General features: G+C 40.3%; 1 protein-coding gene across 1 annotated transcript in view; it reads right to left on the bottom strand.

Moving 5' to 3' along the window:
• KALRN (kalirin RhoGEF kinase) overlaps nt 1-14,300 on the bottom strand; it is a 515,456-nt gene that overhangs the window by 154,330 nt on the left and 346,826 nt on the right. The window contains exons 17-24 of the mRNA XM_085311032.1: nt 13,208-13,426; nt 9,674-9,823; nt 8,616-8,730; nt 6,483-6,598; nt 5,790-5,912; nt 3,076-3,258; nt 1,828-1,946; nt 549-615 (exon numbers count right to left, since the gene is read on the bottom strand). Of these exons, the coding sequence (XP_085167158.1) occupies nt 549-615; nt 1,828-1,946; nt 3,076-3,258; nt 5,790-5,912; nt 6,483-6,598; nt 8,616-8,730; nt 9,674-9,823; nt 13,208-13,426 (1,092 nt within the window). The remainder of the gene's footprint in view (nt 1-548; nt 616-1,827; nt 1,947-3,075; nt 3,259-5,789; nt 5,913-6,482; nt 6,599-8,615; nt 8,731-9,673; nt 9,824-13,207; nt 13,427-14,300) is intronic.

Below are 14,300 nucleotides of genomic sequence, written 5' to 3'. Positions count from 1 at the left end.
AAACTATTTGACAGAGCAAATCCAGCTCTTTCTCTAGCTTAGTATCATCCAAAGGAATGGGTGTTAATTCTTAAGGAAATCCTCCATAATTCAAAAAAGAGTGCAAACCAACAAATTTCAGGTCAACTCACAAACAGCGCTCCTTGCTGAGTCCCATGGAACTGTTTCTGCTCTCCAAGGGGRTAAGTGCAGTTTTGCAAATAAAGGACACCTTCACAGTCAGGTGTCCCCAGGCTGCAGACATTCACAGCCTCATGCAGGGAGCACAGGGCACGGTTTTGCCAGTGAGAGAAAAACTCATTCTGCTGCCCACCCAGCTCCCACCACCAGCAGGACCCAGCTCGCCTGCTCTCTCCAGCCCTGGCTCTTTATCTTCCCTCAATGCTCCTGCAAAAGAACAATCCTGTAGTTAACTCACTGATAGTGGCACTCCCACATAAACCGGCCCTGCACTGGCACTTTGTGCTACAGTGAATGGCACTACTAATGCATGACAGGATGCTATGTCCTTCCCGAAAATATTGGAGACTCTCCAGACTGTAACTTACCTCTAAACATTCATGCAAGTCCCTGACATAAGCTTTTTCAGTCTGAAGCAGCTCAGCCATAATGAATCTGGAAGAAGAAAGTATTTTAGACACCTTGGACACGACAGGCATTTGTAYGATGAACAGAAAACAGAACTTCCTTCTGCTGTCTTCATAAATCGGTGTACTTTCACTCTAAATCTTCAGCTGCCCCCACCTTGCACTTTCCGACTCCATGAATGACATAGCACTTCAAACCTATAAGGTTATTTTTTAAATACCTTTTCTGCATAAAATTCCATCAACTTGTATTTCTAGAGCCTGGTGGTGTGATTTGCTCTCTACATGCTCAGCCTTAATGGGCAACTGATTCTCAGCAACGTCCATGCTTTTTYACATGAATCAGGACTTGAGAGTGACTCACAGGACCTGTATCTTCACAAGTACTTAGCTCTAAGTCACACTGAAGTTTGACCTTAAGTGGGAATACTGGTGGAGTTGGGAGAGAATTCCAGCTTAAAGAGGCTTCAGCAGCTTGGCACCTGACCAGATGCAATCCAGACTTGTGGAGAGACCAACAACCACTCTTCTTCAGTGGCTGCAGTGGGAAATGTGCCACAGACAACTAAGCATACCTCTGCCCTTAAAGTTGAAACAATTTCTTATCAAGGTTATTCACTGTAGCGGATATTTCAGAGGACTGAGAAGGATCATTTACATTAAYGCTTTCCTTAACATTATCACATAGAAACTAAGAAAAAATACTGAAAAATTAAATAGCTTCTAGATTTTAAGTAACAGTACTCTCCTAATGCCTACTCTAGCATGAAATACTTTCAATTCTATCAGTCCTACATCCAGCAAAACTTGAAATTGAACTTTTAGTGAAATCTGAGTTCACTGAAACGCACAGTCAACTCCCCTTGATGTCAGTGGAGTTTAGATTATAACTAGGCATGTGCAGGTGCTTTTCAATTTTTCTATGCAATCTACTTTTACCATACAGCTGGAAAGACATCACRACAATGACCATCTCCATGACACGAAGATCTAATCAAAGTTCCTTTCCCTTCCCAAAGGTAACTTCTAATTAAAAAAAAATAATAATAATCAAACTCTATGTTCTGAAATCCTCCTCTAGCCTACAGTCACAGCTTCTGCTCAACCACTGCAGGCCTATCTCTATAGTCCTAGAGCTGAAAGGAATGATAGGGCTGTCAGTCAGTTCTGGTCATGCAAATATCATAGAATCACTGTTAGATAATGTCTCACTGCAGACTGAGAGAGTTTTTGGACATACTCTTTCTTTCTAGCCGACTTTCTTTTTTCTTCATTGACTTCATGGTTTGCATCACGCAGCTTTACTTCCCGGTCCGAAAGACTTGCTGGAATAATATCTAGTTCTAGGTCCTTGTTATCCTAGAAACAGCAATAGCGTAGATTTTAAATTCAGTTAATCCTGCTGGTTTGTAAAAGGCAGCATGCTCAGGAGGTTAAATGGATAAGAAGGGACAAAAGTAAGACAGAACTTCAAAYAGCAGAAAGAAGGAAATTCAAAAAGATTTAGAAGAACTAAGGAGAGAAAGGGAGAGATTACCTTTCACGTRCTCTTACACTGGAGAGAATCTTAAAAATACTGACTATGAATTTAAAGAGTCCCCGTTCTTATTTCTGTGTAGGCAYAGGCATAGACAAAGGTCTAGATTTTACCTTACTCCTTCATATCTAAATTAATTGCTTTGTATCTGACTTCATAAATAGTCTGCTAAAGTAGAGCAATACCCAATAAGAGCCCACAGCAATCCCTGCTTCCAGTGGCCTTCTGTCATGGAAATACCTTTCCAGAAAGCTAATAGTAGTGTTGTTTAAAACAGAGACTAAAACAGAGATTTTTAAGGTATTTCGAAGGTGTAAGTGAGGGAATTTATTCATCCTTCTTTGATGCTTAATTTTGCAGGATGGTCAACTGAAAGCTATTCAAGCATTTCTGCCTCTGACATTCTCCCTAGGACTGCAGCCAGGGAATAGCAGGAGGATCATATTTTTGTTTTTCTTGAATTGCTCTGTTTCACCTAAAAGAGTTCAGAAATGAGATTGGGGATCATTTTTTCATTTGGCTAAAGGATGTGGAAACCTGCAGTCAAATCCTGGTTTTGACTGAAGATGGTGTGAGAACAAGATTATGGCTTACACTAAAATTAATATATACTTTTACTCTAAAATTAATATATACTTTTACACTAAAAGTAATATATACTTTTACTCAAATAATACACTTCCCATTCCTTCCTAGTACTGTACGGTGTTCCTGAAAAAGGTGCAAACATTTATTTAGAAAGTCTGATCTTCATCTTCCTCCTTCTTATCTCACTAATCTGTCACAATTAATAAGCCTTTTCTCTTCAGAAAGAACAATTCTTAGGGTACCTTAATTTTAAGTGTTTCTAATAGATGCATGATAACCTGCAGCGTTCATTTTATAGCCTTCATTTCCCTCTGTGACTTTCAACTTTGGTAAAAAAGCTAGCAGGACATGGACTTACAGTACCTCTGTATTGATTCCAAGGGCTTTTTCCAGGGAGTAGCGGTATTTCCCCATCCTGAGAGAGAAGTCACGGTAGCGTTTGTCAACAGTGGTGACCCACTTCCTAATTTCAGTGGCATGTATATGTCCTTTTTCCACAAAGCTGTCAGCCAGCTGGATGAGGAGCTTCACTTTCTCTTTTGTTTGCTGCTCAAARTACAGTTTTGTTACATTACTATTTCCTTTGCATTTAATTCACATAGTCAGAAGCAGCTCACAATTTTATGTACATCATTAAACAGAGTATATACTTCATCTTACACAGTATTAGCTGCTTTAAACTTTCCCCAGTACAATATGAAGGAATGACATTTTTATAAGGACATATATGAAGCTGTAGGAGACACAAAAAGCTAAGAGTTTTGAAATTACACACACAAAAACTTAAGGCAAACATACTGGAAATTAGATGCATTTTCTTCTCATAAGCAAAAACCTTTTTTGTGTACCTTCGACTAGCAGACAAAATACAAAAATCACATATCATGAAATGTACTCAGTTACTCCGAATCTGTATCTTGGTGGATCTGCCGACCTGCTGACTAGCATAGGCAGGTCATTAGTATACCAGATATCAGCCAATGAAGTGGGTTTGAGTCACTGATCTTTGCTTTAGAAACAAATCGAATTTAAATACTAACTCCTGATTGATTATAAAATTCCCAGTCAGCTCCAGCTGGAGAATTACAAACTGGGAGAGGTTTGCACTATAAAATGTACACTAAGCCCTCAAATCTTCCAGAGGTCTTTTCTATTCTATTTGAGCACTGATTGACTCTTAGTCACCATGGTATTCAATGTCGAGGAACATACAAATCTGGCACAAAGGGGACAGTTATAAATTTTAAAGACAAATTTTAGCTTAGATTACAAATCTGTCCCAGAAATTGAAGGTGCTTGGATCTGATGTCTGAGCCAATTCAAAAGTACTTATAAAAACAGAGATATTGGCTATTGMAATTTAACTCTCAAAAAACAGAAGAAGAATCAGTTGTATCCCCATAGATGCTGGAGATCTGCTTTTCAGAGATGGGGAGAACTTTCCACTCTGCCTGAAGCAAGACATACTGTCAGGTATATGACACTGTCAGCAATTGTCACACAAGGACAAATGCATGTCAGACCAGAAAGCAGATTTCAAACACAAAACTAAATTCAAGAAATGTCACCAGGAAAATAATTGAATAGCAGAATCAGAGGCCACATTAGCAAATTAACTGCGTATTTAAGCAATGCTAGGTATGGAGGAGTAAAAATCTGTCTTCATGTTGTATTTAAAGGGTGTTTCGTTCCCCAGATCTACCGATGTTTTTGCTTTCCAAACAGTTGGTTTGGCCAGAAAGCTATTGGGATCAGGAAGGTTTTTAGTTACCACTTATTTTGAGAATAGCGTCCATCTGGGAGTGACAAACATTTACGATATTGCATGTGGCACTGGAAATCTTTCAGGTCAGCTGTAGAAAAATGATTTACTAGAGTCAGGGGAGCAGGACTAGATGTGTCAGTGGAACGAACAGCTGGCAATGGTCAATAAGGAACAAGGTATAAAATCCAATCTTGGGATAAGTCACAAGTTGAAATAGCTTGGAAACTTCAGAATGAATCAAGATTATTCTGATCAAAGTTAAGTGATAAACGAGAACATGATTGGAAGTGGACTGACTATGGATGTTTAGAGTTGAGAAGTATTGTTAAAGGAATGCTGCATGAATCCTGTCTAATTAAATTCATTTCTATCCACTGCTGTTTATCCCTCATTTTCACAAACATTCAAAATTGGGAAAAAAGAAAGGGATGAGAAAGAACACAAACTCTGTGAATGAAACCCATGCAAACATGGACAGCCTAATGAGGAATTTAAGGATTACAGAAGATCAATTTCAGGACAGAGTGAGATGAAGCTATGTAATACCAAAGCTGTGTTCTGCTCCAGTCTGACTTTGCAATTTTGATCCTTATCAGTGAACGTTAATACCCCTGTGGATTCGCTGTATCTGAATTACCTATATGGTCTGAATTAATTTGTCTGAAGTGGATCCAATCACTATTACTTTGCAAAACTCTGGATTTCTCAGAATTGTTCCACATAAATTAATAACAGATTCTTGGTAATGCAGTTTTGTATTAAAAAATGCTCACCCCAGAGTTTACAAAGTATTAAAGTATTTCACTGGGATCAGTGGAACATTTATAACGAGATGAATGATCATCTGTAATCAGTCCAGCTGGAATTAATAAAAACAAATTGTGGTTGTAATGACAGAAGAAACAGTGAATCCAAGATGACCTTGGATATGTTCAGAGGCTATGGATTAATTAGTCTATATTATTCTGTATCATTCTCCTTGTGCGACTGAGGATGGAGGATGGGTATGTCCCAGTTAGGCATGAGGTTGCTGTGACACTACATGGGAAATGAACTTTCCCTTCCTTTTGATCAGAGTAAAAATGCCTCATAACCAAAACAGACCAACAGAAAGAAAACCTCCCTTTTGTGCTCATGTCTTGCTAAAAAGTAAATGTCACAATTCTCAAAAGAAATTTCACTTTTGGGCTAGGAATGACAAGAAGAAAATACAAAATCAAGAGAATATTATTGTAGAGATCTAAAGCATTAGAAGAGGACCATAAATACAGGCTAAGGCAGATGCCATAATTAGATTCATGTCACTGCTTACCTTGGCAGGTACTCTGAATTCCCCATATTCCTTCAGGAGTTCCTGAGTTTCCTCTGCTGATTCTCCTGTGGAGTTGTGAGTAGAGAGGTAATATTCGCCTGTTTCTTGAATCCAGTCTAAGGCCTGTGAATATCAAAAAACAACCAAAAGAAAAACAAAACAAACAGTATTTGTATTTCAAGAACTAATCCTCTGACAAAAATCTGCCAAATGAAGGATAGTTGGTCCATTGGGACTTAATACTGTGTGTAGTACAACACTTTCTAGGAACACATAAGAAGAATGCATTAATTAAAGCAGATGGGAGAGGGCACCCAAGGTACTATATGTTTCCCAGGAGAGAAAGGAGAGTAGGAATTCTACCTGTACACAGACAACCTTGCACATGGAGAAAACGTTTTTCTCATTCAGCAATAGTTAAGTAAAACAAGTTTGCTCTTGCACTTATTTTCAAATAGATGAATAAAACTGGAAATTAATCTGTCCTGGCAAAAATACTGGGTTTTGCCTGTTGGGCTTTGTTTTTTTAGACTGCRTTAAAAATATGTATTTTCCATATTTTCCATGCTGCCAAAAGTTACAGTCTTTAAATACAACCCAGTGTTGCAACAGGAACTCCACACAGAGGCATCCCACGGATACAAGGAGTATTTACACACTGTCAAGACAGTCAAAGTGATTTTTTTACACTACCTGTTTGGCACTGCGTTCAAAGACAACGTACTGTTGGCACTGATCTAATCTCCGCTTCTTCAGGGTCCAGAAGTGAAGGACTCGGTTCTCTCTCTGTAGCAACTCACTCAGAATGGCTATAGGGCAAAGGAAAAAGACTGAATGATCAGTGATTCTGTGAATGCATGCAAAAATAAGCCATAAAAAGCTGAATTTACTCACGCTGACAGGACCAAACTCCCAGGGCAAGGCTCCTGAGACAGTATTTCTTAAAAATAAGTATTGGATCAAAAAGGCTGTTTTAAAAGAAAATGCAGTTCCAGGGTTATCTGGGAAAGGAAGAGATGCTAGAACAGAGCTTGGGATGCATTCCAGTAAATGTATTGGCGTGTGTTACTGCCAGCCCTTCCATTCTCTTCTGTTGCTTACTTGGGAGTCTGGGCTTGGCTGACCTGGGAGGAGAAAAGTCAGGACCTACAAGGAAAAGAGACTGGAGTCTCCAGTCTGCTATACCCGGTAAGGTCTCTTGTACGGCTGAGTGCTGCCCAGGAGCCTCTGCGTGCTCCTTACACAGTAACTGCCGGGCCACGATGTTGGGTTGGGGCCTGCGTATCGATCCCCCAACTTCTTCCTTGTGCAGAGGATGCAGCAGACACCCAGGATCAGAACAGGCATGTAAAGAGCTGCTACTCTCTGGGGCCTAGGAAATATGTTCTACTTCAAAACTCAACAGTGCTCAGCCAGACCTTATCAACTTCACGAAAGGGCCCAATTCAGTTCTAAAAAACATACTGTGGGTTTAACTTGAAGATACAGAGAGACTGCAAGAGATTTGCACCATATCAGTGACAAACAGTTTTAAATCTGGGTTTTCCAATTAAAATGTACTAAGTTGCATGCAACTGGCAGTACTATGGCTCACCCCAGATACTGCTGTGAATGGAGCTCAGTATCAGAGAGCTGGTAAMTGTCTCCACAGATAACACTCCCTTATCCTTAAAGCGGAACATCCACTAGAGGGGGCCTAGACAGACGCAGCCCAGGCAGCAGCCACACTGATTATATTAAACAACTGAGTCCAGTTTCTCAATCAGTTGCACTGAGTTATGATCATCGACAGCACACTATAAATAATTCCTCTTACCCTAAGCCCTTTTTTTAATTTACTGATATTCAYTGCTTATCTACCACCTCTGCTTGCACCAAATGGATTTGGACATGTCCCTCTCAATTTGCAAGTCTGACATCTACTATTGTCAAAAAAATTGTAATTCTTAAATTAAGGGCAGAATTCAGAAGCTTGCATGGCAGTCCTGCTGGGGACATCAGGATTTTTTTCTGTCTGAGAAGATTAACTGGAAGCTTGTGATGGGCTTCCTTCATCAGGTCTCTGTGTAAACAGTTTATCCCAAGTAAAACTGATTTTTTTCCATATTAATGACTTTGCTTTGGAAACACAGTAAGTGTTCTACAACACAGTGCTTTTATTCTGAACTAAAGTGTCCATTTCAAAGGTACTGCAAATATCTTTATCTCCAATAGTTTTTTCCAGTCATTTTCTGTGGGTAGACAAACCCATGACAGTGGGGAGGGGGGGAAAAAAAAGAGTAAATATCAGATTAATGCTGAGGAACTGTTATCAACAGAAAGGAAGAAAAATAATCTCTTTGTTACAGTATTTTCATCCTCTCTGTACAATCACCCAAGGTTCCATCCCTCTCACATATATAAYGGTTGCATTGCTATTAAGCTGTATCTTTCTGCAGCTTTGTAAGTAAGCGAACACTAAGAAAAAAATGGTGTAGTTCTGCAGATTTTCTTTGCTCACTTTTATCAGTACCTTGTAGCATCGCTAGGCATAGATTAACAAGTGTTCGATTAAGCAGACGAGTGGAAGTGTTTCAAACATCTCAGACATACCATTATTTGAAATGTTAGGCTTATTCCAGGGGCAAAAACTAGCAGATTAATCTAAGGGACAAGCAAGTTTGGGGTACACTTTGTCCTGTGCTAAGCAGCAACAGGACGTATCCTGAACTTGTGTTTGATATATGTCTATTTATTTAGGCATTCTACAATATTAGGGCAAAATTGTCTTTGACCACAGAAGCAAACAAAACACCTTCAATGCTGTCATTGCATCAGTGCACCAACCTTTCACTTGCTGCTCAGGCCCCCTTGTATGGCTTGCTACTCCAGGCATGCTGACATTGTTCCTGTGGATGTACTTGAGGAATACCTCAGCGTTCCTACGTGCCAGTGTGCAGGCCTAAGGAAAACAGCCCCAGCCAAGCAGAGTTAGTAAAGATGACGAATGAAAGAGTGGGTGACCCRAGGAAGCTCTTTGCTTGTTCTACAGGGAGACTTTGCCTTCATACAGGAACTCAAGAGCTAAAAGTCAACAAACCACACTTCAGCTAATAAACTAATAAATGTATTAAAATACATGAGTCATTTTGAATATAGTGGGTGATTTCATATCTTAAGGCTAATTAATGACAATAATAAAACAACTGTGTGTAAAGAGCTAGTACATCACGCAGATTTTCAACTTAGCCAAAGCTAACTCATCTCTCACGAAATGTACTCATTGCTGCCAAAAACGTACAGTCAATAGGTGCCACATCTTAAGGCTTGCCTGCCAGAGTAGTTTAGGCTGTATATCATTTTTAGTGGAAGATGAGAGGCTGGTTGCCAGTTGACTTCTCAGCCTGTCAGTTCTTACAAAGCAGCACCTGGAAGGCAGGAGGAAAGCTTAGACTCTATCCTAGTGCTGCCCTGCAGAGACACAGTTGCTTCAGTTGTCTCTAATTCATTAGTTACTGGCTTGGAGGAAGGAATTTGAAATTGAATTTGAAATGCTGTGTGTTTTGTATAAGCCAGCACAAAAATGCCATATAATATCTGTCATTTATAATGCTCATTATAAGCAATTTTGAGGATAATACTTAGAATTTGCACAACTAACAGCCTCCAAGTGCAATGCAAATACTACATAATTAGTCCTAATGATCTCTCTCTGAGATATGCATTGATAATAACACTTATCCACACCTATAAGGTCTAGGGCTTATACAGCCAGCCAGTAGCTGAACTGGAATTATACCGCAGAACTTTCAAACTCAGCAATGCTGCACTAAATTGACTCCTCAGTACTTTAGGACTAATGCTTTCAGGACTTTTCCTGATTTATTAGAGAACTGAAATGAGACCTTAAGAAAAGCCTCCTTCTGCTCCAGGTGTTTGCTGATCAGAGGGATGACATGGTCTATCTCAGCTGCTGGTCCAAGTTTATCTCGGCCTCCACACCAGTCTTCATCCCGTCTGTATTCTTGCTCCAGGCTCTCCAATACGCTGCATACCTGAAGCATGCCCAGAGCATAATTGTTGTAGATAACTGGTTTTCAGTAACATAATCAGGAACATGACATCCAGTAAAAGTCTAACAACTGAAAATATTTCAAATCTAAGCATTTTGGACAATGGGCCATGGGATCCATCCTGCCATGGCATGGAAGCTAACTGGGTATAAACAGGCCCTGGACRGAATGATCTATCAGCTATTCTTTACCCTAGAGCAGTTATTCTTTACTCTAGAGATTTCTGCCATTTGAGATTCAGTTCTCTGTGGTGCTATATTGTTCTTCCCTTCCAATGGATAATAGGGAAGAAGCTCAAAAGGTTGTACCAGGGCAGGCATCAGTCTGGCCCCAGTGGATCACTCAGAAAACAATCCCTATTCTGGAWGGGTGCTTTAGATGTGTTTAAACCCTACTGAAGTCAAGGGACTTAGCACATACTTAAACAGAAACACTTGCTTAAATACTTTCCTGAAATAAGGTCTGAAGCTGGAACTAATTCACTTCAGCTGCACGTTAGTTGCTCCCTATACAGCCTTTTAAAGGCTGATGGAAACCAACAGAAATTAAATCAGTGCAGTAACCTAGGTGGATGCAGGTGTTTCCCTATACAGGGCTTAAACAAATTTCTTTTATCTTAGTAGAATAACAGGAATGAGGTAAATAAACCAATACAGCCTGAAAACTGTGTGTGCAGCAGCTCCAGTTAAGGCCCAGTCTTTTGTATTGCAGATCCTGAGGATGACTCTCTTTTTCCTGCACACACTGAAGAAATCTGCAAAGTGTTTTCTAAAACGTTTGGAACTTTCCTCTTCTCTACCAGAGAGCTATTCCTACACCCTCCACTGCTGAGATCATTCAACATCCACTGACTTATTGCTGGAGGTCCAGCTAACCACATTCACCCATTTCTTACTCATTCCTTTAGCCAAATWCAGTTATACTCAGAGGACAAGCTTAAGAGCACAGGCCTGGAAGAGACACTAGGATCACATGGTCCCTCCCTGCTATCACTGGCTGTCTGCTGTATTCATGAATACCTCAAGCTCCATTCAAAGCCTGTGAGGTTGAGTTGATCAGTTAATCCTACTGCCAAGTTGTTCCAGGATCTTCACCTTTGACAATCTCAAATCAGCTGCTTGCTTGGATACAAACCTGCATTCGCCTTCGAACACCCACTGAAGAGCAAGTACCCTAGTGTTACTTAGCACCAAAATGCATTTCCATTTTACTTCTTGTTTTGTAAGAATTTTGATCCCCTTTTGGGCTTTGGAGACATCAAAGATTAATGAAAGCAGATGGGCAGCATGAGGTCCACACCTTCCCAAACAGGACTTCCCTTGCATATGTAAAAATCATCACYATTTTTTAACAGGATGAGAGAAATAAATATAAAACAGGCTGTCAATGTAGTTAGAGAGAAAGTGAACAATACGAAAGCCATGGCTCCACCAGTGTATGACAAACATAATGCTTTTGGGGAAGACAAGCGTAAAAAAGTTTGGCTRGTTGCGACAGTCTCTCTGGCCACCCTGACAGGCTATTCTCCCTAGACATTCAGARAAGTCAACATCCAGCAAATCTACTGTCATCCAGTCAGGAAACAGACTGTTAAGGGCTGTAGATCAGTCATGCAGCCCAAGAGAGGGAGACAGGCTACTTGCAGCAGATAGTTTATGAGCATTCAAAGACTGAATGATCTTTGCCCCAAATATCTGCTGAATAGACACAACTAACAAACGAACTGGTGGGCACTGCAGTATGCTTCTTTGTGACTTGGAAACAGGAAGAGCATGAATTGATAAATTACAGGCTACACATATTTTGGCCAGCTTATTTGACTGTCTACAGCACTAATGAATCGCTTAATGGTTTTCATTTCTCATAGTCCTCCAGCAGCAGTAATTCTTTTCAATCCTGAGTGCATCAGGGATTGTAAATCTGTTTGAAATTTTTCACAGTGAAGGACATTCATTACAAAGAATGAATTCATCTTAAACATTCTTAAAAATGCATTAAACAAATGACACCAAAAAGTAGCCAAAGGATCATCTGCACACTGGATATTAAAGAAAAATAATCTCTGTCCATAATGACATACTTTGCTGTGCTAAAACCTACTTATGTCTAGGTTCAAAATTTTGAATCTAAAATTCMAAAACTAACTTTGTGGTAACAACAATACAGATTCCAATAGAATTTGCTGTTCCCTTTTGTAAAATCACAGGCTCCTGCAAAATCCATTCTTACACGAACTGCTTAGCTGCAGTTAATTACATCATGCCGGGCTGTCTGAACATCTACAGCACCAGTTGCATCTGTTTATGCAAGGGATGAATAATCCAACTTTACCAGTAGCCAACTAGAATGTGTTTGCAATTCATGGATGCCTAGAATGAAGTAGAGTTGTGTCAACATTTAGTGATTTATGCTGTAATTGTCTCCAATCACCTGTAATGCTCCAGATGGATTTAAGAGAAATCACTTCATATCTTGTCATTCTTTTTGACAATCTGATGTTTAAATGCTATTGAAAACACTGGCTAGYGCTGCTCACAAAATATCAAGTAATTAACTGCAAGCAGTGCTCAAGGAAAAAGGAGCTTTATATGCCTCAAAATGAACTCTACCAACATTAAGACTTTAAACTAAAATGATAGGATTTCAGAAGGTCTTCCATTTGGAAAGGAAACAGCAGAAAAAATGTCATGAACAATATTGTTGTCATATAATTTTAGTGAAAATTTTAGTATGAAAGCTTTTGTATAATTCAAAATGCCCTTTTTTTGTTACTGTACCTGCCAGAGAAGCAATTTTGACCAGTTCAACTTCTGGTTTCCAYATGTGGCTGAGCACTGCTAAACTGCTGGAGCAAATGTCCTTTCAGTTAATTTTGTCAATGCTGTGAGCTTATTAGTAGAAGACYCTCTGCACTCAGGGTCAGGGTAGAAATCCCACAGCTCTCAGCACTGTGTATCATTGCATGCATTCACACTGGTGTTGACCAACTGCAGGTCACCTAAAGGCTCACATCGGTCCTATTCAGGTACTAGGAGGGTTGGTTTGAGCCTAATGTGSGGTTGGAGACATGCAAACACATCAGAAGACAGAAGGCAGTTTATAAAGTAGAGCAGGGATGAGTTTGAAGCCACATTCTTCCTACCTTTGGRATCACTCAGGAAAAGGGAGACAAACCAGCACTGCTCCTTCCTGGGGAATCTAGCTCTCTGCTGAACCTGGGACCCTCCCCACAGCCTGAGTAGTATTTGCAACAGCTCAGCACTCCACAAGACTGGAGAAATCACACTGGTAATCTTGGCCAGAGGTAGGACCTTCCCTCTGCTGTGGCAGTACGTTGTGCCATGGATAAGGGATGSTTTAGCTCACCTGCTCAGAGGTTTTATAGAACGCCACCGAGGCATTGACCAGTTTGAGCCTGTCCTCCATCTTCAGCATCAATTGCTGCCAGTGCAAGGCCACCTTTTCAGCGCACTCTCTGATGGCATCAGCATCATAGTGCCCAGCCTGTAGCAGCACTTCGGCTTTCTGCTGGACCTGCAGGGCACTTTGGTGTGTCTTCTGTAAGGAAGTGGCATGAAAGAGGGACTGTGTATGAGGGGAGGAAAGAGAGGTTGTATAGATGTGCCAGACATATGGTAGAAAGGTGAAGCGAGGTGTGAGCATGGAGATGCGAGAGAGTGAAACATTTTCAGATTTTTTTTCCAGTTAACATTTACCTTCTGCAAAGCATGTTGGTTGTTAATATTCACACACATATGCAATATGTTATTAAAGCTGAGGACCAGCAAGCACTGGCCAAGCTGGGTTAGCTCCACTGATCAGCTACTGCTTCTTGGATCCCTTTGACAACGCCAGTGCAGGCAACTGCTGTGTTGACCTCACACCCAGCCTGTCCTCAATGCTGACTGCAACTCACACAACCATGCAGATASAAAAGCAAACACTAAGGGTGTAATCATCCTAATCTGACTCTTGTCAAGAAGTCTGCCGGCATCAGCAGCTTTACACATGTGCCTAATTGTCCTATCCGTAGGATAMAACACATCAGCCCCAGAAAACACAAAGATGGTTTAGAGGGACCAATGTTACACTAAAGAAATCAGAGATTTTCACAAGTTTTCATCAGAAAATTTTGACAATGCAGTTTGGGTCTCATAGTGAAAGGAAATTCCTTCATTAACATTTTTTTTTWAACAGTATGAAATATCAACCACAAGATTCAGAAGGTAAATTCACTCATATTGGAGCTACACTGTGCTGCCTTCAAGGGCAGAGCAAGGTAAGTCTAACCTTTTTTCTTCTCCTCCACCTTCTCCTAAATAACTCAGTAGTTGCCTTATGGGCAGGGCTGAATTATCTGCCCCATTTCCRAGCCTACTTGATCAGCTTCTCTCASAATAACCAAATGGTGGTACACATTCCTCTGTAGGCTGCCAAGGGGAGAATAGCCCCTGGCCCT

The sequence above is a fragment of the Rhea americana genome, unplaced genomic scaffold (assembly GCF_003343005.1).
Source record: "Rhea americana isolate MKP2758 unplaced genomic scaffold, rheAme1 scaffold_33, whole genome shotgun sequence".
Classification (NCBI taxonomy): Eukaryota; Metazoa; Chordata; class Aves; order Rheiformes; family Rheidae; genus Rhea; species Rhea americana.
The sequence above is the reverse complement of the archived record's forward strand: the minus strand, read 5'-3'. Positions and strand labels throughout refer to the sequence as shown.